At 41.6% G+C, this 25,409-nt stretch overlaps 1 protein-coding gene across 2 annotated transcripts in view; it reads right to left on the bottom strand.

Moving 5' to 3' along the window:
* Positions 1-7,427: 7,427 nt before the first annotated feature.
* Positions 7,428-25,409, bottom strand: part of TPD52 (tumor protein D52) — a 43,847-nt gene continuing 25,865 nt past the window's right edge. The window contains exons 2-8 of one of the 2 annotated variants that reach the window (XM_075023487.1): positions 20,574-20,689; positions 18,065-18,213; positions 17,086-17,187; positions 16,059-16,085; positions 11,601-11,642; positions 10,112-10,160; positions 7,428-8,989 (exon numbers count right to left, since the gene is read on the bottom strand). In XM_075023487.1, coding sequence (XP_074879588.1) covers positions 8,873-8,989; positions 10,112-10,160; positions 11,601-11,642; positions 16,059-16,085; positions 17,086-17,187; positions 18,065-18,213; positions 20,574-20,689 — 602 coding nt within the window. In that variant the 3' untranslated portion in view covers positions 7,428-8,872. The remainder of the gene's footprint in view (positions 8,990-10,111; positions 10,161-11,600; positions 11,643-16,058; positions 16,086-17,085; positions 17,188-18,064; positions 18,214-20,573; positions 20,690-25,409) is intronic. The other variant, XM_075023488.1, reaches the window with a different exon arrangement.

The following is a 25,409-nucleotide window of genomic DNA, read 5'->3' on the forward strand; positions in this document are numbered from 1 at the left end:
ACTCTCCAGTGCAATTCTGAACAGAAATGACCTAGTCTATCAATCAGGGAAAATGGGTGAACCTGCTACATGGATTATGTCAAAAAGAAAATCTTGCCAGATGAGCACACATGGTCTTAAGAACAGCCCATGGTGTTTTGAGCCCAGCATCTGCCTGCATAGCTAAATTGCTTAGATAGAACTCTGCATCATTTCTCTGAGCAATTTTATGTCTGTGTCCTTGCATTTTAGGTTGCTGTATGAGGTTGCCAGGCTGAAATGGGACACTGGCAATCCCACATAACAGCACTGTCTTATCTTCAGCCTGACAGTTTCTCCTTTTATCACTGCCCTGACCATACAGGCTTTTTTTTCCAGGCTCCTGGAGGACAGGATGCTGTTTCAACAGTCATAGTAGAAGAGTAAGTGGGATCTCCCACAGCAACAGTGGATGTAAATATCCTGCTGATAACAATAACTACTAGGAAGGATTTCAATTCCTATTTAACCTTTACATCATGGTTCCATGCACCTTGTTCCAGATATCTCACATGTAGCTGATGAAGAGTAGGCAGCTTGCATTCACTTGCTTTTCTCCATGATCCTGGTAGTCCCAAGACAGTTTGAATTTTAGGATTCCACTCTGACAGCCTGTCATCCAAGGTGCATCACACATGCCTACCACTCACGGACCTCCAGCAATGTCAAAGCAACCACTCGCAAACACAGAGCTACCTGATGGAGCAAGTTCCAGAAGACAACTGCAACCTGCTGCTCCTCCAGCGCTGTGGTCTTCTGCATGCCAACCAAGGACAGAGCTGTGCAAGGTGCTCAGGGCCTTCCTACACGAATTCATGTTCCTGAGTCACCGCTGCCTATCACAACTGTGTACAATTTTACTGTACTATAATTACATTCTCCAAAGGGGCAGCACGCATCATCCCTCTGCCATCCAACAACAACATTAGAAGTCCTGTCTACTTCATTTCAGAAAGTGTTGTTCCAACACCATGTAAGTTTTACAAAATCCTCTGTCATGCAAGCAAGCACTTCCTTCTGTCATACTCAAAGCAGGCCATCCGACAGACCCAGCTGTGTCCACAGCGGGAACAAACCCAAGTCAGAAGGGCCAAGTTTCGGTGCCTCAGCCAAAGCATTCACAGGCTAGAACTGCTCCTTCAGAGGTCAAAAGAAGGGCAAGCGGGTTCATTCCCACTATAATGCAAACCAGCATTTCAAGCAGGTCCAGCTGAGAGGATGCCGAGAAGCCTGCGATACAGTCCTTATTTAGCACGAACCTGAAAGCACCAGGATGTGTTCACAGCATAGCAGGAGCAGACATAACCCAAGTTTCTCAAATGCAGCCATACAAGCTGGCAAAGTAAGCCAAGAGAAACTTCCAAGTAAAGAAAACTCATTCCAGCTCCTGCAAATCCCACAACTGGCAAGTCCCGCTCTCAGTTAATCAGCAGTTTCCAGTACCTGAATGCTGGCCAGAAGGTAATCTACCTAAAAGAGTAACCTCTGTGCTTGGCATGCAGGTTTTATAAAATGCTGTTACATTTGTAATCAAACCAAAAATGTTTTTAAGTTATTTATTAGCACTGGAAAAGCATTCCATCCACACAAAGACAATAGGTGTCCTAAGAAATACTACACTATGAAAATTACAACTCAAAACTGCACTAAATATAAATAAGTATTTTTGTTCTCAAATAACTGCGACTTCAGTAAAATCATCTTCTAAATGTTAACTTAGGTGGGAAGACGGATTGAGAAAAATATTTCCCATCAATAATTACATTAAAAATAATTTTGATTTTTTTTTTAATGCTTGATTTCAAGACATCTAGGGTTATACATTATTTTAAACTGAGGTTGCCAAGATGCTGCATAAGCAAGACAGATATACATCCATTATACAAAATATCCATGCAGCTTTCAGAACAGAAGCGTAATACATTCCTTTAAAATTCTCACTTTTGTGTTTTAGTTTTTAATCTCTCCCCCAAAACATAAAGAGATAAGGCATCTCTTTATATCACCTACTAAAATAGTTTTTATTTTCTTCTCCTTATGAATAGTGATATTTTATTTTTTAAAATAGTGACAAGAAATTGAAATACACGGACACCCTCTTCAAATTTCTGAATCCTTTCAGGACAGAACCTGTGGCTAAGTAAATTTAAAAATATATAAGTTTCTGGAAGAATAATTTCTAATCTCTCTATTTCAAAAATTAGTTATTACGATGTACTGATACTAACCCAGTCCCTTCCATCTGAACTTTAGAGAAAGTCAGTTACGCTTCTTCTTAAGAAATGCTCTCCCTTAAAACACGGTATTCAAGGAACTAAATAGGAAATTCCTCAAACGCGCTGCTTTTCCTGCGACATCTAGAAACAAGCAATGCCCTCTGCTGTGCCGGGCGCGGAGGTTCACCTAAACCCCAGCGAGCGAGCGAGCGCAGCAGCATCCCTGCCTGCCCGGCGGGACCCCCGCCCGGCTGAGCCACAGGCTGGAAATCTCCACTTCTGAACAAAAAACACCTTTCTGCTCATGTCACTGGCCTCTGACACCCACCTGGTGGTCTGTAACCTGGTACTATAAAGTAAAAAGGTACCAACGGAGAAGTTCTATCAAGCTGTGACCAGTAGCAAAGCTAACATAGTGATAACCCATTTCTACCTAAAAATACATTGGACAAGCTTCACCACTCATTTTTTAATTATTTTTGGACTACTTACAGTTCACAGTGCAGGGAAATATACAACTTATTCTTAACTAATTACTTCATTCTTGCATTTTCTTCAAACGTTGGTAACCCAGCTATGAATGTAGCTCAACAACCACTTCTCTACCCTATCAACAAAAACCATCACGTCCTTCCTAAAAGGCAAGGTTTCCTATTCTGCTAGGGAGACAGCTTCAATCTGCAAATAAAGGTAACACCTAAAGCATTTCCTGTCCTTCTAAAAGATTTCTTTAAGCAATTCCACAGAGAAGAAAAGAACTTTGAACTTGTCTTTTTGTTGTTGTTTAGAATGCAAAACCTATACATAAAAATGCAGAAAGAAAAAGCAGTAAGAAGTAAGCTGCCTGCTGTAAACAAAATTAAGTATCATGTGGATGTATCAGAATATTTTGCTTAACAAGTTGCTAACCTTTTAACAATTTTAATCAACATTTAAGTGCCTGCTCTGTAAGTTTCACTATTTGCAAAACAGTAACAACAGAACCATAAACAGAAGGTGAAAAAAACCCAACACAAAACCCTAAAAAATTACCAACACAGCAGAGACCACCACCAGGCAACTATGAAGCAAGGTCAGCAGTGCACATTTACTGCTGTGCCCAAAACACTTAAAAAGCTACCTAGGAAAAAATATCAATATGCTTTCTGAAACACCTTAGATGAACACATGTCAACACCCCCATTTATCAAGTTTCCTGACAGTTGCCTAAAATAAGCCACTGCCTACCAAATATCGTAGCATTCATCCAGTTTCAAAAATGAGGGAAAAACAGCTGACGTAGGAAACCAGTACGGAAACATCACCAAACCTCTCCCTGCCCCAAAAAGAAGCAGAAACACCAACGACCCAAATAACATCTCTGTGCTCTTACAGGGTGCAAGTACACCAAAAGCCAAGTAGCACTTTGTACCTGTCTATTTGCCAGCAGCGATAAGGAACACAAGCTTTCTTCTGGTTGCAGTTCAGGTAAGGGATGAGCAAGACCACATTCCTCCTGCTTGAAAGAGCAGATCCTGCAGATGCATGGCACCTAATACTGCTTTGAGTTTTTCCAGCTGCATCCAGCACACCCTCCCGTAAGTACTACCCAGCTTTATGCCATGTTAGCATCAGGGTTGCTCCCAGCTGTGGAAAGTTTATTTCCCAAATAACACACTTCCTAGCAATCAAAAATCAGTTAAAACCCGTGAAAAGGTGATTTCAAGAAAATTACACAGAACCAACAGATTGCACTGCAAGTCAGACCCCTTTCATTCTCCTCTTGTTTCAGTACGCCATCTTTCACTGCTAACTCATTCTCACCAAAACCCACTCCCTCTTCTGCACACTCTTAAAAGAGCAAACAGTGAATAATCATCAATCACACGGGCTCACCGAGCACTTTGCTAACTTTGCTAAGAACAGCATGAAAGTAGACTCACGACAACCTTTACTTCATCTCACTGGTATGCTTTTAACATCACCGTGACACTGCAAAGCAAGCTACCAGTCTTCCTCTTGTTCAAGTGAGAAAGTAATTCAGCAGAATGTAGTGAAATCCAGAGTTGCAGTCCAGCTCTTCATTTTACATTCCTAGTTTGATTTCTGTATTGCATTATTTATATTCGTGTACATAATTCCACTTGGAAGCAATGCTGTAAATACTATGTAACATTTGAGTTAGTTAACAACTTTTAAAGGCTTGATGGCAATTTATTTTTAGATAGAAACAGAAAAGAATAGTTTCCTAGCTTCTTACTTCAATAGAAAGAAGGGAAAAAAAGAAAGAAAAAAATCAACCCCTCAAATCCCCGAAGTAGCATTCAGTATATTCTACAGCTCAATCAAGTGAATCCCTTCCTCAACTCTTCTGTGGACATCCCCCTTGGACACCACCTGAGCCAGCATCCTGGGTTAGGCAGACCATTGATCTTTCTACAGCCAGCCTTGCTAGTGTGGATATTCAGTGCAAAACAGAATGTTACAGATTATACAGTATTTGGAAAATCAGGTCCTGGATTCAGTGACAGAGACATTTCTAGTCCTACAATCCCAGTACTAAACCAGTCCTGCAATATTAATTCACAGCATTAATCTCCATATCCTATGGGGCACACTCCAATTAGTCCCAGCCCCTGATGTGGTCAAAGAGAACTGGAAAAGTTAGAAGAGTGACAAGGATGAAGAGCAGCACAGAATCACTTCCACCTGAGGAAAAATCAGAGGTCAGGGCTTTTCAGCCTGGAAGAGATATTCTGCAATACATTAGTAGTACACACATACACTGCTTTTTTTTCTGTTTCCCTCGATGTCTGTTAACTGCCACTGTCACAACTGACACTGTGGGAAAATCAGCATGACAAAAATCAATGCAACAGCCAGGAAGTGATGGTTATTCACAAAATCTCTACATTCATTTTACCCACTCACACTCATTCTTTCCCAAGTTTACTCACATTCTCATACCCACAGACTCAAAACAAGAAGCATATAACCAAAGTGTGGTCTGGGGCAAGACCGCTTGCGTACAACACAGAGGACGACAGATGCCAGCTATCAAGGCCCCACCGCACCTCTGAGAGCCTTCCTGTTTGGCAATGATGAACTAGGTTTTGGACCTATCTTTTAGACTCTTCAGGAGCCAAGAGTTGTTTACAGGGTGGTCCTTTGCTCCAGACTCTCACTCACTGCAGCCTCAATAGATAGCAGACTGCTGCTCGTTATCTATCTCTTCACATTTGTCTTCATGGTGGAATAACAGGAAAACAAAGGGCACATAAGATATGATACAAGCCTGTTGCCCTGCTCCTGTTGTTCAGGAGCAGGGTCTGCTGTTGAGAAATCATCTGTGCTCCAGCTTCATCACAGCGTGGGCCTTGACAAGCACATCATGATCCTCAATTTTACTCCTGAGAACGGCTTCCCAGAGAACTGTGGTTTTCCACATTAATATACACTATTCTTTCAACCCCTGTCCTGCTGTTTGATGCCTTAACACACATGCACTTCCACCGGTGTCTCATTCACAGCAGCCTTCATACTTCCACTATGAATGTCCAGAGCACTGCCCTAAGAGGCCTTTGATCTGACCTGCTAAAATTGTTTTATTTAAAAGTTCTTCCACATCCCCCCTGCCCCGCCTGTAAAAGCCAGAACACAGTTTTGCCCACGGAGCTGCACCGTGCATTCTACACACCCAAAACTACTCGCACGCTTTCCGCATTAGATTTTTGTAGGAGTATGTTACAAAAAGAAAAAAAAAGAAGAAAAAGCGTAATAGCCGTCCGCATTTCTGTAGGACTCCTACTGCGGCGGGTGAAGGGGCGAGACGAGAGAGGAACGGGCGAGACCAGCCGGGCAGGCTGACGGCAGAAGGCAGCGCCGGCATTTCAGGAAGGAAACGCGAAGCCGCGGGGGAGGCGGGCCGCCGGCGCCGGCCGGGAGGGCGGCAGAGGAAGGCGGCAGCAGGCCCGCCAGGAGGCACTGCAGGGGCGGCACGGCCACGGCCCACCCCGGACACTGCCCCGGCTCCCCCCACCCCCGCCGCGCCCTCACCTGCCGGCGCCCGGGGGCCGCGGCACCGGTGCCCGGCCGCTCCTCCGTCTGCTGCGGGAGGACCCCGGCATCCGGCGGCCCCGCCGCCGGGGCACCGCCACACCGCCTCACCGCCGGCAGCCGCGGCCGAACGCCGGCCCGGGCGGCGGCTAGGCCCCAGCTCGGCGCCGCCATGACTGTCCGCCTGCAGGGCGGAGCGCGAACTCTGACCGCGCGGCGGGCGCAAGCGCGGCGGGCGCCGGCTGAGGCGGGGCCGCCGCCATCTTGGCTGAGGGGCGCCGGGCCCCGCTCTGCGGGCGGGAGGCCGGGCACGGCCCGGGCGCTCTTGCCGGAGGAGCAGACCCGGCTGACGGTGGCGCCCGCTCCCCTCCGCCGGTCTCCCGCCGAGGCGGCTTGCGGGGGCAGGGGGACGGTGCGGGGAAAGCCGTCCAGGGCGGGGTCGGACGCGCGGGGCGGCTCGTAGCCGCCGTGGGCCCGGCGAAGGGGCGAGCAGCCCGTCCGCAGGGCCGGCGGCTGAGGGGACGGAGCGAGCCCGGCGGCCTGCGGCGCCCGCCTGGCAGGCCGAGAGTAGAGACGGCGGCGGTCCCGCCTCGGGGAGCAGGAGGTAGATGGCGGCTGCGACGTTAACAGGCCCAGCCCTGGAAGTAAAACTTAAAATTGCAGCATCCACCCCAGGGCTACCTGCGCTCAAGGGGAGGCAGGAAGAGGCAGCTGCAAAGCCGAGTGTGATGTGTTACAGACGGCCTTTGAAAAGAACCCATCTTCCTTCACAACCCAGAAAGCCCAACTCTGGACTAGATGATCCTTCTGTTTATCAGTTAGATAAATAAAAAAAGAACCCATACAACAAGGATCATGTTCCAGTAGGACCTGCTCTACATGGTATTGACCCTGTAGGCAGAGTTCGCTCCTACTGTGTCATTCCATTCTCCCCACCTTTGTTGAGGTGTAGCTGTCAGAGGCTGAGGGTACATCTCAACCCATTTTCTGAACTTCCCAATATAATCAGGGCAGTTTAATTTTACGTAAGCCACTAGAAGTCAACCTAGGCCTAGTCTTTGGGAAAGCCAAGCTCACCCACACAGAATCACCCTAGTTCAGTAGTATAGATCAACACTACTCTGAAACCACACTTACAGGACTGTTTCAATCAGAAATAAATTCTTATTTATATAATCTTCCATATTCACAGGACAATACATGACTCACATACAGGTTTTTATTAAGCTTCTCACATGTAATTAAGCATATATACTACATCTGACATGCTAACAACGTTGTCAGGAGCCAACATTTTTTTCCTCCAGACATTGGTGGCAGCTGGAAGTTTCATGGATTTCACACAAATGTTTCAAAACTTGTTTCCAGTTCTAAGCACAGTGATAAAACACTTGCCAAAAGTTCTAACCATACTGACACCATGCGCCAGAAACATACAAAATACAAGAAATTTGAAGAGTACATCAGATAAAGCAACATGTAGGAGAACAGATCTTATAAGACAGCTATACTGCAGTATGATGCTGCACCTCTCAAAACACATTTCTGGAGTCCTGGAGTCTTAAACAGGAATAGGGGTGCCAGTGGAACAGACCTTTAACATGTTAAAAAAAACAAACAAACAAAAAAACCCAGACGGTGTAGCAGATGTTTTCAATGGTCAGCCTACAACGGAAACAACATTAGCATTTGAGAGTGATTCTCTTGATACCTAAAAAAGAACCACTTCCATGCTCAGGCTTATTCTTAGAATCCATGCTTTGTTAGTGTAAATGTGACGCCACCATGTGTGAGTTAAGATGAACCTATTCACAACTGATCAAAAGTTCAGAAGAGTGCATCTTACCAAGTTAACATCATGTACAAAAACCAAGACTGAAAATGTTATTGTGACTGAACCAAACCAGCACTATTAGGCATTTTGCTTCCATTTGTGATGGTCAGAAGTTTGCTAGGTGGATAATCCAGACAAATAAGTGAGTTTTAGAGGTTATATATTACCCTATCCGCAACTGTTGTATGAGGAACATGCTTGTAAGACAGTACATTCCTACCCACATGTAATCCTGCTACGAATAACTTGTTTAAAGCCTGCTGAAGCAGAAGTTCTTTCTTTAGCTGGGAGTGATCCTCCTAGTCCAGTGTCCTGGGCAGGCAACCCTTAACTAAAATAATTACAATGGAGTGAAGTAACAAGCTTCAGTTTGGCGGCAGCAGCAGTAGATTCATAATGATTAAGTTGAGCAGTAGTTACAGATTCAAAAGAAATTATGTATCCACAGTATATGTACAGTATAATTAACTTCTCAAAAGAGGTTTTTTTTTCATTGCTATATTTTAAAGGTTGCCTTCAAATTACAGATAAGTCCTTTAAATGCTTGAAAGGCATAAAAATTCCCCTTCCCACACAAAACCCCAAACAATGTATTTTAGTTTCAAAAATATTTTGAACCCACAAACAAGCTTGGTATCAGTTAATCTGGTAAAATAGCTACGTGCTAAATAAAAGCACATCTGGTTGAAAGAGCGCAAAGAACGTTACAAGTGTGCTTAGTTTTTGCTTGCAGCATCTGGCAGTGGGTAGCAGGACAGAGGCAGGAATCTCAGTGGGTCTCCTCCTGTGTCTGTTCTGCAATAGTTTCTGTGGCACTGGCATTGGCAGCAGAGTTGAGAACTTCTCCAAAGTCTCCCCCAGCAGGTTTGCTTCCTCCAACTTTAGACTAGAACATAGAGAGCGCCTCAACATAAAATTGCAGTTACTTGGCATGCCAAACACGCTTAACTGTATAAAATCAGTACCTCTGCATGACTAAGTTTAATAACCCTTTTCAGCAGAGAAGCTTTTCCAGGACTGAGCTACCTCCACAATAGTCCAAAGACAAGTCTTGAAGTATCATGCAGAAAACAATCACCAGCAGCAGATTAAAATAGCAGTCTCCCTCTGACTTCGAGATTCACAAAGCATGAAGCAGCCCTGATTCCAGGGAGTCTGAAGGTTGACACACCCTCACTTAAAAAGGAATACAGGTATGCAGCCTTTCAAGCCATTTAGGCTTTGAAACATTGAGAGTTAAAACTCGCTTCTGTATTGCTCGAGAAAGGACCTTGAACAGTTTTCAGTCTCAACAACAATTCCTGAGATCTTTAGCGGAGCACAGCAACCATTTTACTTTCTCCAGGTAACGTGTTTGCCTTTTCACTTCCCTCTACAGTGTATATATATCCTGTGGGATGGCCAGAGTGTTAATGCCAATTAGTTTGCAAGGGGATGCCTAGCTCCCCAAGCTATTGCTTGCATGCTTCTCATCCAACCCAGTGTGCCCACAAGAACAGTCCAATCTGGTTCCAGTTACATGTATTAGTTATTTCTGAAGTGATTTTTTACCTGGAGAAGCTATTAATGGTTGTTCCTGGCACTTGAGGCTTTTGTGAGTAAATTTTAAACTAAGGTACTAAGGCCTTATGTATTTTATGCCAGAATTAAGAGAAAGATCCCAAGCTATTTTCCTGTGTAGGATACTAGTCCTTAGGAAGGCATGGAAATAAAAGCCTAGACCATTTTGGATACATAATACTAGGTATGTTATGCTAGCTGTTTGTGCAGTTTAGCTAGCTGTTTGTCTTCCTAGTTAAGGGCATCCTCCTGTAAGAGGTGCAGAAGCCCATTTTGTTATTCTTGGATCATTAGGCAGAGAAGCCATTTCCACAGTACTTAAAAAGATGTCATATAAGCATCTTCGACAGTTTACCAGTAACTAAAAAACAGGCTACCCAGAGTCCACTTCAGTCTTTTCTCCACATCCATAGCTCCACAATCACAGAGGCCTTTTAGTAATGCTTACCTTTAAGTTTTCAACTTTTTCCTCAAACGATTTGAAAGTAGGAGAATTTCTGGGAAAATAAAAAAAAGGAACCACACAATTAAAAACATATCTGATTAGTCTACACCAGAAAACAAGCAGACAGTTGCTTTTTCCAATGTCAGCATGAGTTTTGTTTGTTTGGGGCTCTCTCCTTGTTTTAAGGGTAGCCTAAAAATAGTTTAGATCTGGATCTCCTCAAGTACTACAAAACTAAAATTCAAACACACTCAAGTTGCAGCTCATTTGTATCTTTGGCATTGCCAACTAAGCATTACCAGGCTCAGTGATAGGATCTTTCATCACAACATGGAAGGTGGAAGTAGCAAGTATTTTAGGTTTAGCTTATTATTCCCAGTGATTTCAAACAGGTTTCTGTCTTAAAGGATTTGTTCAGAAAAGCTTAGTCATCACTTCTGGTTAGCCTAGTATATTATTGCTGAAGAAAGCTTGTCATCAGAGATTTTTCACTTGTTATAGGAAAACTAGTTCAGTTTAATAGGCTATGGGTTCAATTAACAAAACATGGTTTGCAGTGGCATTTTCTGCTAACACGCTAAATTTAAGGCAGACTCCCCCTTGCCTTTTAAGTGCTGGAGACAGCTGTGATTACAAGTGGTAAATTCTGCATATGAAGAACAGGACCGCTTGGGATTTTCAATGCTTAGGGCCAGTGTATTATTTATTAGGGTCGGAGAAGTGGCTTAATGCTCCAGCTAGCTGCCACTGCCATTTGCAAATTTGTGCAACAGCTTGTACACCTCTTCTGCCTTTATGCAGGATGGAAAATGCTTGCCTTCAGCAGACCGGGACTAAGGATTTGTGGCAGATTCAAAGCAAAATTATTATATAAAAGATGAAAGACAGGAGGGTTTTTTCAAAAAGGGTCTTAAGCTTCCCTTCTCCCTTTGCTTGGTATTTGTGTAGGTCACCCACACTTAGTAGCACTCTTTCATTTGGGAAAGCACACAGTGACATATATATATACACACACATATACACACGCATACACACACACACGCATATATATATATCAAACCAGACTCTCTCAGGAGATGGAGGGACACAGTGCCAAGCAAGGGGAGAGAAAAGGCAAGCACTCCAACTCAGCAAGAGGCTTTTTATGAAACTACAGTATTTTTTACTCATTTTCATTGTTCCAAAACAAATGCCAAGCTACTGCCTTTTAAACTTGGAATCATTTAGTAGCATTACATTTCTGTCAAGGAAAAGTTGTTATAGTTCTCCAAACAGCTGGGAAGTGCACTTGGTCACATTCCAGATGTGCAATAACCACCACCATTAAGCAGAAATAAAATTTATCCTATATGTTAGTGCAGGAAATCCATTACAGAGTTGGGTGGGTTTTTTGGTTTTGTTTTAAATCTATGTTAGTTGACGGAAGTTCAATTTGACTTGACTCCACACATGAAAAGAAATAAAACCAACAGCTGGATTATGCATACATTACCTCATAATAGGCATGCTAATTGAATGTTGTATGGACCGTATACTAAATGCCAGCATTAAGAAAAAGAAAGCAAGAAGTTAGTTTAAGTGATAGACTGAGAAGAAATTGGCTTAGAGATCTAACTTCTGGATACTATATTTGGTAAATAGCCAAACAGTTATGCAGCCTTATATAGTAACTGCTTAGTTTTGCTTTTTTAAATTGCTTAGCCATGCATACACACAAGTACATCAGAGCAAAAGCTGCAACAACTTATTTTCCTTTTTAGAAAGATTCAAATGCCATGCTTGTTAGTACATATTCTGCTTAGCTGCAACAGTCTGTCTACTCATTAAGTTTCTCAAGCAATGACAGTCACGCTGCATTTAGTTTTGATGGTATCAGGTAGAAAGTGAGCACTCAAGTCTTATCAGTGAAATAATCTTTCTACTGAAAGAATTATTCCTACATTCAGAAGGCTTCCATTTCAATTCAGTGTAAGATTTCCATACTTATCAATACAAATTATCTGCTTGTCAGTATAAATTATCTACCAAGACCAGTCACATCAGTCTATATTCAAGGTCAGGTTTGTGCTGGGGGCAGGGAGAAAATCCTAGTCTCAACCCTGTTCTGAAATTCATGGAGGATTTCTGTAACCTGCCAGTGTTCCTATATAGTTACTGTTTATTTAGTGACAATACACACCTACTCCTAGAAGGTGACTGGATATAGGTTAAGGAGCTCCCAAATAACTTCAAGACCATCTGTAATCTAATTTAGTTCCATATTCTAGAAAACCCCTGTTTACTCTTGATACAAATTAGTCTTGTATGTTAAATGTTTCTTGTAAAATACCACAACAGTAAGTTAGAAAAACTGATGATCACTGTTTTTCATAACTATATTTGGAATGTCAAATTTTGACTGGGCTTTATGATGTACTTCAAGAGAATATTTTCCAGGCAATTGCTAGGGGGGAAAAAAACAAAACAAAAACCTCTCACATTTGATGCACCTCCAAAACTCCAATTAGTATTTCAGCACAATGGAAGACACACTCACAGAAGAAAGAAGGTTCTGTGTTCATCGCAGAATGAGTTAAAAGATTCCTTCAGGAGGCTCATCAGTAGAATACAGTGATAGAAGAAACAACTACACACATTAAAAGTTCCCTTAAGGTTGGGATCCCTTAAGGCAGATGCACGATTGAAGGTTGGTTTGTAAGTACAGTGTACTGTGAATCAGATACACAAAGGCCAGATGCTGTCCTGACACAACACCAGTAATGTGCGGCCATGTTCCATCCCTTTCCCCAACCCCATTTCTGCTGTTTCATCTTCACAGATGGTTTAGCTTCCACAAGCTTTTCCAGAGCACGTAGAAGCTGATTGTCTTCTGGAGTGTAATTTATATTCCTCGCTGTGATGTGGATTACTACAAGTTCTGGTCTTGCTATGGGCCAAGTTTTAGTACAGAACTACGCTGATACTAACTAGTTCTCTTTGTCCAGTCACACTCAGCCACTTCCCCTCACCCTGCAAGAAGTTTAAGGCTAAAGAGGGTAAAAGTTACCTTCTTTTCCCCATATATATATTTACAATCTGTAGACCTGCTCACACAAGAGCAACAACCTGTGGTGTACTGCAGATCTTTTAAAAGGTGTCTAGGGAAGTTTACTTTAATCTCATAGAGATCACTTAATGGAAGAGCTATTCATACATTCATGAAGGATTTACTTGCTGTTGTACAATACACTTACGTATACTCAGTATCCATTTTGTAAAGTGTCATCATAAGACAGTATATAGTTTTAGCATAGCATGATCTGTTTTGCAAGACAACTTGATTAGATAACTGCAGTTCATCTTTTTTTAACATCAAATCACCCGTTCTTCAAGTAGTGCAAAGAAGCACGATTAAGCCTTGAAAAGCTTTACAAAGAAGAGAACTTGTATTTCTTTTCACAAGTGACAGAATGCCACAAAGCACTCACTGAACTAGGCCATCAAGTTGGGCAGTTTGAAGAGAAGCCCTTTTTACAATGCTCACAAGCAAACCAATCCCTAGCTTTTTAAAAAATATAAAACCAAAAAAGGCACAATAAGTTGCTCTCCAGCTGCATTAAAAGCTTTCTTATCCTTTACATAATTATTTTTTATAGCTACTACATTGCCTCACATTCTGAAAATGCACAAGGAGATATGCCAGAGTCCCTGCCTGGAAAACATGGGCTTAAGAGTACATAAGCACTAGTTATTTGCTTTTGTTAATAGTTAGGTTTCCAGCTGATATGCTGATCAATCATGATATTTAGGAGTCCACGATCATATCAGATTTCCAAAGCAAGCAAAGAAAGTTATTCTGCAATCTCAGAACAGGGCAAAGATGAGGACTTCTGCTCCATAATATGGATGCAGTACAAGAGCAGCGAAGTGCAAAGTCACGATCGCTCAGGAAGTTTGCAGAGCACTACATCTTGGTACTACTGTTTTTTTGCACATAATACTGATGTTGCATACACAAGGATGGCTAGCTCATCTAAAGGTCAAAACATTCTTATAAAGGAGAATAAAGGTATTAAGAGAAACCTAAGAAAGAACAGAGTTCATTTTCAGCATAACAAAAAGCAGAGGAAACAAACACAAAAAGGAACCAATAATGCACTGACTTCACACTACCAGTCCCCTCTCTTCCTCTCTATTTCAGTACTTTCCAAGTTCACAGCTCCACCAGCTGCCTTACTCCCTTTTACAGCTCCCTCCAAAATCACTTTGCAATGCAAGAATTAAGACCTGCATGTGATGTTAGCTGCATGGAACGTGGAAATAGTCCAACACAGGAGAAATCATGCCATTACAGCTAAGAAGTCCTTAAGCTAAAACAGTCCAAGAAAAGCAAAGCCACAATGAAGCAGCCACATAGGAGTTTAAGAATAAAAATGCACCTGCATATTCAGTATTTGTTCAAGTATCAGGCACATCAATTCTCATCTCCAGCAAAAAACTTGGGCATCTAAAACTTTAGGAAGTTCAGACTTGCGCAGTCTTAAAAGTAGACACCACTTGAGTAGTCACATAACCCTGGGACCTGAATTCACTAGTTGAATCCCAGATGAACTTGGTCCTCACAAAAACAAAAAACTCTAAGGTTTTTAATCTCCTGTTTAAGTGCAACTAAGATCTTGAACAGGACTAATTCTTCCCACTTTTTTTGTTTTGTATTTCAACCCAGCTGCTCCTGTATTTATAACACCACCTTGAGTTTCCATTGCTGTGATTCTCCCCAAGAAGCACAACAGTGTGGACTCCTCTGGCCCTGTTACATTCCCTCCCAGTGGCCCAGTTTCTGACAGAGTACTCAACACCCACCTAGGCACTAACTTGAGTAATTAGGACACTCTTCTTTTGAGGTATTAAATTGATGAAGCCAGAAGAGAGCTGAGTCTCTGCTGGTCCTTGTCAAATGCAATAGTCTAATACTAGTAAGGGAACACCATACCCTTAAGAAAGGTGAACCCTGTTAAGTGAGCAGCCAAGCTCCGCATCCAAAAGTTAGAGACATCTTCCAGGCTCCCTTTGTCTTACTAATGCTAAAGGGGAGGTCTTTCAGACAGGCTGCTATTCTTATACTTGAGCAAACTGAGCTCACTTCAGAGTCTGATAGCATCCTGTGCTGCTGCCCATCTCCTCCCCAGGCACTGCCCCTGGGGCTATAGCTCCTACTTAGTATTCTAGGAGCCAAGTCCCTACATCTTTATAGAGGTCCTACTGCTGTCTTTAGCTAATTAGTGGAAGAGTACAGAAAAGATGAAGCCAGACTCAGAGGTGTGCATACACAGGATGAGAGGCAATAGACAGAAGTTGCTACACAGGAATTTTAACTACTGAAAACTTAACATTGCACATTTGCTTAGACTAGGCAGATAAAAGGCAATGCAGACAAGGTAACTAAAATATGCAGTGTCTGGAGCTGCTAAAGTGATCAACTCAAAGATAAGGACTCTTTCACTGGACAAACTATGAACAGAGAATGCATAAACTATTTTACATTTAGACTCTAGAAATTTGATTAAAGTCACAATGCTAAACAGCCATTGTAACAGACACAAAAAAGGGAAAATTTCTACTCTGTCAAGGCACAAACACTGTACAGACAAAGAGAAGGAGGAGTTCTGCATGCCATTGACCTCAAAACCATATTCTGTGTCTTCACAAAATTCAACAGATTCCTTTCTTACAAGGAAGAGAGACTAACTGATTATTATGTATTCTCAAGATTTCATGTTCTGGGATAGTTACCAGGTGAACATGAAGAAACATCTTCCCTGACATTAAAAGAGCTTCAGTTTTACATTAACTAACACTGGAGGAAAAAAAAAAAAAAGAAATTATCTTTTACAGACAAAACTTAAAGATTTTAATCGAGACAGTCTGACTACATGCTTAGTTTCAGAAACAATTCTTGCGCCCACCTTACCTAAAGGAATGTGAAAATGCCTGTAGTCTGCACAATGCCAGAGTAAGCATTAAAGAGAGAAAGGAAGTTCTGATAAATCTGAAGAAAAATATGTAACTATGTAACTGCACCTCGAAGTGTTTTGTCACTAGACTTCAGAAAGCAAGAAAGAGGTTAATGGCAGCACTTTAAAACAGAGGGCTGATTTTATTACACTGCTTTCCAGTGCAGCAATATTCTGTTAGAATGTGTGAATTTTTATTAGTCCAATAATTGAAAAGTAAGTTTGATCCACTATTTGCAACAAATTACAAGCAGAGATGAATAGTTGTATATGTTCCAGTAGTAAAAATTATATAATCAAACAAAGAATTGTAAGCTAAGAATATGATTGGATTGCACCCAGCAAGAGTTTTACATGCAGCTTACAATAGTGCTAAAAATGACCAAACTTACCTAATTTACATGAAGGGCTGTGTCAGTTGACACAAGGTCAAAATATGTTGTATGCCAATATTTAATAATTAAAAAGTACCAATAGTCTATGAAAAAGGTAATAAAATCAAGCCACTGCTATGAGGTAGAACCACTTACAAAGAAATAAAACACACCTGAAAGGAATCACACACAAGACAAAAAACCCCAACAACCAAACCACAAACAGTTAAAGACACTCGTTGTTTAAAGGTAGTATTCCACTAGTTGAGAAAGTCAGAGAACAGAACTGACAATGCTATGTGCATCACACAGAGGCAGGCAGAGACACCACCACCTGCAATCCTACCGGAAAAATAAGAGTAGCAGTGGAGGTAATAGCATACATTGCTTCTCTTGCATATACAAAATACACACCACAGAACTCTTCTGCATCAGTGAGGACATACAAGCAGATTTTGCAGCAAGTCGCTCAGCTCTCTTAAAACATGCTGAGGGTTCTTGATAGATTAACTTTTAGAAGTGCTAGGTATGTTAACAGCATAAATTTATTTCAGTGATCACCTGCTTAAATAAAAAACACAACTACTTGGGAAAAGCTAAAGAAACCTACCTGACATCTTCAAACTTCTTGGTTATGACTGAACCAACAGATGAAAAAGCAGCAGAAGCCTTCTGACCAGCCTGAGACAGGGTTTCTGACGTTTTCTTGTATCTGTGTTCAAATAAAATCAAGTCTGTGGTTATTTTAATAGAACACATAAGGAACCTTTTAGTGTATGTAAATTTGTATCAAACCCAGAGGTATACTTCAACTTTGGGGTCAAATGGACGAACTACTTAGATTATTTTGAACCATTGCAGTCCCTTCTGGCTACAGCATCTCTGCCACCTCTGACTTCAGATCAGGTTCACCAACATGCACCCAGAACAGATGCTATCTGCTATTGTAGGACTTTTAAAAAACAAAACAAAACAAAAACCACCCAAAAAAACCCCACACCAAAAAAAACCAAGAAAACAACACCATGCACACACTGAAAAAGAACAGAGGTCTATTTTTTGTGCCAAGTGTCTAAAATCCTGTACTGAATGGTTTTGTCAATAAACTTCACCATAAAAAGTTTAAGGTACATCCTCTTACATTCTGTGTAGTCATTAACTGCAGAAGGCTGTTCACTCTAGACTGTAAGCTAACAGTTGTGTTTGGCAAGAACATTAACTGTGACTTTGCACTATTCCTGCAGAGCTCAGTTTACAACAATTTTTTCAGGCTGGAAAAGAGAGGTATTCTTTTGGACTTAGGACACCTTGGTATCTCAGTAATGGTATCTCAGATCTGTCAGACAAAAAGTATATTAGAATCACCCATATTATGGTCAATCATTCTTATTTGGCATGAGATGATATGGCTAGTAGAGGCCTTCTTGAAAGAAATCTATGATGATTTATCCAGATAAGTTTTAGTGCAACCTTACTTTGTGTTATCTACACTCATCTCATTTCACAAGAACAGAGGGTTTAGACGTGACACAAGTACTACACAGTTTTCACCTCAACAGCTGAGGCAATCACTGTGAACTGGTACATACGCTGTAGTTGATGTAACATCTTGCCAGCTTTTGGTAATGTTCTGCCTTAGTTCCTGTAAGGAGTTAATTCCCAGCTTTCTCTTGATTTCTGCTAGATGCTTCTCTTTGGCAGCTAGCACTTGTGAGAGCGTCTGGATTTCCTCTTCCACCTGTGGCAGCAGAGTTGATGAGAGGTAAGTTAACAAGCAATATACCCAGCCATTTAACTATGTATTTATTAAAACATCTACTAGGCATCAGTAATGGGAGGGCTAACGCTTCTGTAACATTGCCTCACAGTCGTTTCTAAATACTAAAAGGGAAATCCAACATAGTCTACAACAAGAGCTAGTGAGAAAGTAATCTACCTACAGCTAGCTGTTACTGGAATATGCACGAGGGAGTTGGTAACTAAAAGGCCATATAGTTAGAAATCATTACCTTTAGACAACATTAGCCTATGTGAAGCTTGAAGATTAGTCAAACCTGGGAAAATCGCCAAGCCTGTATTCTCCTTCCACATCAGAAGAAACACCAATGTATGACCAGTATCAGGAAGCTCAGAGCATGTCTGATCCATACACAAATTTTGTCTCCTTGCTTGAACAGAAAGGTTCTTTTGTGGCTTAAGCCAGCAATTGCAGGCTGGATCCAGCCAGAGGAGTGCCTTCCCCAGAGCAGGGGTGGAAATGGTGGCAGACAGACTAAGCAGTTTAAAAAAAAAAAAAAAAAAAACAAACAAAAAAACACAAAAAAGCAAAACACACAAAAACAAACAAACAAAAAAAACCCCACTCCTCAAAAAAAAACAAAAACCCACAAAAAAAAACCCACATCACCTGTTCAGCAACTAGAAAACTGTATCATTTGTATGCTTCCTTCTTTACATAGATGGTCACTTAAGCTTCTCACAGAAGCATGACCAGATCATGATCAGAGATCTCAAAACAGTTTTATGATACCATTCTGTGGGGTATATAGATGTGACAGAGGCACTAAGGCCATATGTACAAAGGCAAAGGCAAAGGCATACATCCAGCCCTACTTCCTCACACAGACTGGACCACCCTACTTCAGAGTATCAGGCTGCCTACTCATTTAAGCTGCTTTGAGGAAATACCAGTATCTTCAATGTACCTTTCGTTTGGATATCTGTCTGAAGTCCAGCATGACGTACCCTAGCAGGACCAGATTTCCCCTACCATCTTCAGTTGACTGGTTTGGCATGAAATAATACTCAGGACTACCAAAACCAAGACTGCATTAAATGTGCTTATTTCACAGCTAACATTTGTTTGGCAACCTTAGACTTAAGTTAGTGTCTATTATTAGGGTCCTAAAGTCACACAGAGCTACAAAAGAAAAAAGACTGGTGACTCAATAAAGCTTGACTCTGACAACTTTTGAAATGCATGTATGTTGTGGTTTAAGCCCAGCCAGCAACTAAGCACCACACAGCTGCTCACTCACTTCCCCCACCACCCAGTGGGATGGGGGAGAGAATGCGGGGGGGGAGTAAAACTCATGGGTTGAGATAAGATAAGAACAGTTTAATAGGACAAAAAGGAAGAAAATAATAATTATGATAATAACAACAATAATAATAATAAAAAAAATAAAATTGGCATCTAAAAACCAAGTGATGCACAGTGCAATTGCTCACTACTTGCTGACTGATGCCCAGTTAGTTCCTGAGCAGCAATCTGCCCCCCCCCCCCCGCAACTCCCCCCAGTTTATATACTGGGCATGACATCACATGGTATAGAATATCCCTTTGGCCAGTTTGGGTCAGCTGTCCTGGCTGTGTCCCCTCCCAACTTCTTGTGTCCCCCCCAGCCTTCTGGCTGGCTAGGCATGAGAAGCTGAAAAATCCTTGACTTTAGTCTAAACATTACTTAGCAACAACTGAAAGCATCAGTGTGTTATCAACATTCTTCTCATACTGAATCCAAAACATGATACTGTACCAGCTACTAGAAAGAAAATTAACTCTATCCCAGCCAAAACCAGGACAATGTATCAGGCTGAATATTTGACTGTCCTTCAAACAGTGCTACTTTAACTCGCTCTTAAAAAAAATTCTGCTATATGAACTATGGACAAGACTACATGGTTAGACATTAGCAAAACAGTGTCTACACAGATATTACTACGAAGCATCCTTCATGAAAACAACACCTTTAGTTATTCCACAACAGTTGAGATGGTACCTGGTTTTGGCTTCCAACCATGTTCTCTTTGACATCTTATTTACCCCCTTCTCACTTGAGGGGAAAAAAGGCATTTATGCATCTTGGTTTAAGATCTGTACACTCAGCACTTCTAGCTTAATCCCCCATAGCTAGAACTGGCTGTTCTTCTCTCCTTGACACCTTCCCTTTTCCCACCTTGCAATACACAGGACAGCCGTACCCAGCTTCAGACACTCACAGAATAAATATGCAAAGCATTAACTGTATGTTCAAAGACAGCATTATCCCAGATTTTCATTCTCAAAACCAGTTTAAGAACTATTTGCAAGATATTTACCTTAGCAAGCTCTTTTCTTAGCTCATCCTGTTCTTCTTCGGAGAGTGTTTCTGCCATATCAACTGTAGCAGCAGCATCCTCTCCAACCTCAGGTATAGAGTCACTTCTCAGCAGCCCTTGAGGTGAATAAACCGTTAGAAGTCAGATCATCGCATGTCTGCCAGATAGCAGCTAATGTTAATATACAGCCCTTTTGTGCCAGTGGACAAAAGACAACTGATGAGAGGACACCAAAGTCACGCTCCCTGAGTGCTTAGAGGAAACTAGAGGCATTTTGCTGGCTGTTGTGTTCTATCAAGTTTTATTAAAGCTTAATGTAATTGCAACTGCTGCACTAAGAAGAGACTGGAAACATATTGAGAACAACGCATGCCACTACTCTGATAAAAACCAAGGTGCAGAATGCTATGTCCCAACCAGTGGTTTCTACACAGCCTTTGCCCAGGAGTCCATGTGCTCTCTGTTCTCTCTTGCTTATGAGGCACAGAAACTCTGGAAGCACTGGAGGTGCTCGAGACCAATGCAGAGGCTCCCTCCCTCCCTCCCTGCTCTCTGGATCAGATTAAAGAATGCCCGTTTCCCAGCATACTGGGAGCAGTCATGGCAAAAAGCAAGCTCAGCAACAGCTGAGAAAAAGGTTGCACTGCAAGTACAAACTCCTTTCCCTTACCCTGCTCAATCTCTCTGTCCCTAGTAGCTGGGACCACTGGGGTGAAAAGTCATAGGTATTGTGGAACCAGAAGCAAGCTACTGGTTTGCACCTAGACATTAAACATATGGGAAGCCTGGAGAAGGAGCTTGGGAACAAAAGGCCGTCACTTCAGACAAACCGGTGGAATGGTGAGAAGGGACTGATGAGGATGTGCATCCACTCACACCGCTGCCTCTTCCCCTTCCAAACCCAGAAACCAAAACTCTGCCAAACTCCTCTGTATGAATCCCAAACATCCCTATGGTCACAGCTTCAGTAAAAGGAAGGAGAATGATAGATGCACTCACTTTAAAGATTCATTTATTCTTACTCCTTAGTGCTTGCAGTAAGATCACTTTAAACACCTTTTAATGCAACAAACAAATTTTTCCAGCAAAAGATTTCCCATTTTGAATCTTTGTAGCTGACACTTAAACATACAGTTTGCCAGAATTAAGAAATCTTGTTCTGACTTGTAAAGAGACCAGTTTGCAGAGAGACTGCATGCTGGAATGGTTGTAGATTCCCAGAACTAATTCTCTATTCAAGAGGAAAAATAGCTTTATAGATAGTAAAAAAGAATTGAAAAAAATCTCAAAATAGAAGGAAAAAAACCCAAAACTAGGAGGATTGTTTGCAAGGAGAGAGGGTGAGAGTGTGTGTGTATGTGTATATATGTGTATAGAGATATACAATTCAGACAAGTTGAGAACATACTAAGTAATGTTCCCTTACTAGTCACTATAGAAATTAACCAGATAAAATTCCATCCTCATTTCACCAGCAGCTTCTGGTGACACTCCACACTGCTGTTTGGTCTGGGAATCCAAAGCCTCATTAACATGCAATGAGACCACCACTATGATTTCATTGTGAGGCTTGATGTCAAATAGCTACACCACGATCAACTGAAAAGTCAGGGAAAAAGATTCTGCGAGTCTGTAATTAGTTGTAAGTATTCTGTGAAACATGCTCCTAGCAGCTCTCAAGCCTAAGAAAAGAAGAGGCCTTGTTCTTCTTGATCAAGTTACTGAACTGAGGTAAAGCTCAATTCCACAAATTCTTTCCAAAACAGTATGTTTTCTGCCTCTATTTGTGTCCAGAACACTTGTCCTCTAGAAGCACACTGCTACATGGGCAGAACATTTGTAAATGGTTAAGTTACCACAGAGTACACTGAGAAGGAAGCATACAGAAAGCAACTGAATCCCCATTCTGCATTTATTTATGAGATTTCTATCACATTTTCCCAGAGATTTACGTCTGTCTTCTATACAAAAATAGTGTAGTTCCTACAGGTTTCCCAATACACTACTTTCTGGCAGAAATCTAGGGCAGAAAAGAAGTTCAAGTCTAATGCCCAAGCCAAAGCACAGCACTACAGCACCAAAAAAAAGTATTACAGCTCATGTCTCACAATCAGATAATTTTTGTTTTATACACCAACGTATTTCCTTTTCTTAATATCTAATGGTTAAGAATGCCATACCTTTTTGTCAAATTGCTATTTATCCTATGAACTACATAAGCCTATACTGAAGGAAAAATAACGACTTAAACTGCATCTTCCCCTGACACTCTATGACCCCCAGTATGTTAGCCTCCGACTCCTGCCCTTGTTCTCCATCTGCAGGCCCTTCTGGGACTACAGAATTTGCTGTTGTGAGAGCCATTTCAGAAAGTTTGTAAGTACCAAAGACCATGCTGACTCCAAAAGCATTAGCACATGCAGCTGAAAGTCTGTTCAATCTGGTTATGAAGAGTCATCTGGATTATCTCACCAAAAATAGATCAAGTGAATCCAGCAGTAGGAAAACATGCTGGATTGTCTCCCGCAGCAATAGCTTCTGTTTTGGGAATGTACCTTCTCTTTGGAAAACTAGTGTTTTAAGGGAGCTTGTACTGCTTGTTGCCTACACTGAACTTAAGACACAATGCTAAGAAGCAAGGGAACGATCTCTCCTCCCCTTCCCATTTCTAGACCTTTTAGGAAGACTCGAAATCACTGCTAGAGTCCTCCATACCTCAACGCTGTAGATCTAACCATGCGTTCCTCTCCTCGCCTTCTGCCCCCCTCCCCTTTACGACTTTTTCTTTAGCTCCATTTGAAGTATGCAAACACCTTCCTATCAGTCTTTATTCTGCTACCTCCCCTGTTACTGTTCACCTCTGCTTGCTTTGCTCTCATTCCTCAGTTCACTTCAATACTTGCAGGACACAGGGTTCAACTGTGCTATGGGAAGGCCATGCTAGGCAGCCTGACCAAGAAGCAGTTGTCTACACAGGTAACAACCCACAGACCTCCACAATGGCATGGCTACAACCCAAATATACCCCATAAACAAGGGCTGACAGACAGCAAGATCCTGGCTTTGAGCAAGCTTCATAAGGAAAGGTGCACAGCCCACCTTAGGTATTTTTGTGGGGTGCGGGGCAAGAAACCGGAGAAATAGCAGTCAGCCAGCAGATGGAAATACTTCGGCTCAATCTGTTATTAAGAGAGCATTTCTCACTTGTGGTCTTCTCTGTTCACCAGCAGAACTGTTGTTAATGACTTCCAACTTGTTACCGGCTTCCAACTTTTTGCCCTTCATTATGTTAGTTGTCTTGCATCTTTAGAGTTGCAAAGGACTTAAAAATCAGTTTGGTACTCTGATTGCTATAACCAAGTTTAGCTGAGCATTTCACATCTCTTAAACCCTTAAACAGAGTAAAAATTATGTTGGGGAGAAAAAAAAAATAGGAAGACTTACCGAGTATTGGGAAAACTTACCTAGTTTTAAGGTCAGTTTTTAGGTGTCTGTGTTTCTAAGATTAACATATTATCCCAGCAGTTTATTACATCTACTTAAATGAACCAAATAAAGACATGAACAATTTAGTTGATTAGGACTCCACAGATCATGTTCAGGGAAATGGCACTTAAGTCCCTATTATTCTGCCAGGGTAGGCAAAGCATTAAAGTTATTCAATTTACACTCAGGTTTTCTGGTTTGTGGTTTGCTTTGGTTGGTTGCAAGGCAAGTTTGTGCTCTATTTTGACCAGAAGTTCCTACCTCTTTCTGGCCTGAATTCAGAGATTAGCAGTAAACATTAGCAGTTTAAGGAAGTACTGGTCATTTCAGATGAGCAGCCTTTGGAGTGGGGAAGGGTTAGCCTTCACAAAGCTTTATCTTTAGACAGACATATTCTGTGTCAGACACTCAGAATGAGCATTTTGGCTATCACTATACAGTTGGCAAAGCTAAAGAAAAAAGGCACTTGTTAGAGTTCAGGAGAACAAGCTGTTACAAGATTAAGATCACTCCAACATTTGAGTAATATATAGTGCTACAGAGGATATTTATTTTGCAATATATAAGAAAGATCAAATTTAAGCGCTTCCCATATATCTCAGTGAAAAAGCCAAAGCAAGACATATTTCTTCAACGCAGGGGAGAAAGTTCTTGGGCTTCTCCCAAACACTAATCATATATTCATTCAAAGTGAATGAAAAAGGAAAAAAAGCCCAGTAAAGGTTGGTGCTTCTGCTGATGCTTCACCACCAGATACAAAGGGCTGCTAATCCCCCTTTAGAAGACGTGGGAGATGCAGTAAATGCAGAGGTGAATGCTGATCACTGTTCCCCAGAGGCCTCTAGCTCATCGAGTTCATGGAGACATTTGTTTTAGTTCACACAGACATCCCCCAAGGGATGCACATTTCTTTAAGATTTTAAGGAACAAGCCCATCAAAAAAAAAAGTCAACACCTTTAACTTTGCTTTGTCACACCTGAAATAGGGCTAAGCTTTCTATATTTTTTATTTCTCTGGAAGATTATGTCCAGCAGCACAGAATGGAAAGGAAAGGTGGTAAAACCAGACTAGTATGTGTTGGGAGGTACGCCTGTAGGTGTTCTGTACAACAGGTTACCAGCTAGAAACTAGTAGGATTAAGCACTAGGTGGATGCCACTGCAGCACAGCACAAAACAGCCACTCAAGGGTGCACAAGTACAGTTAGTATCTGCAGGCATAAAATTTACAGCATTTTAAATGCTAGGTGGAACAGACTAAAGGTTTTAGAGGGCATTTTCATTAATTGGTGATATTTTTAGTACTAAGGCAAGAGCAGATGTTAGACAACCCAGAGCTCTGAAGTCAGTA

Source organism: Buteo buteo, chromosome 3, assembly GCF_964188355.1.
Source record: "Buteo buteo chromosome 3, bButBut1.hap1.1, whole genome shotgun sequence".
NCBI lineage: Eukaryota > Metazoa > Chordata > Aves > Accipitriformes > Accipitridae > Buteo > Buteo buteo.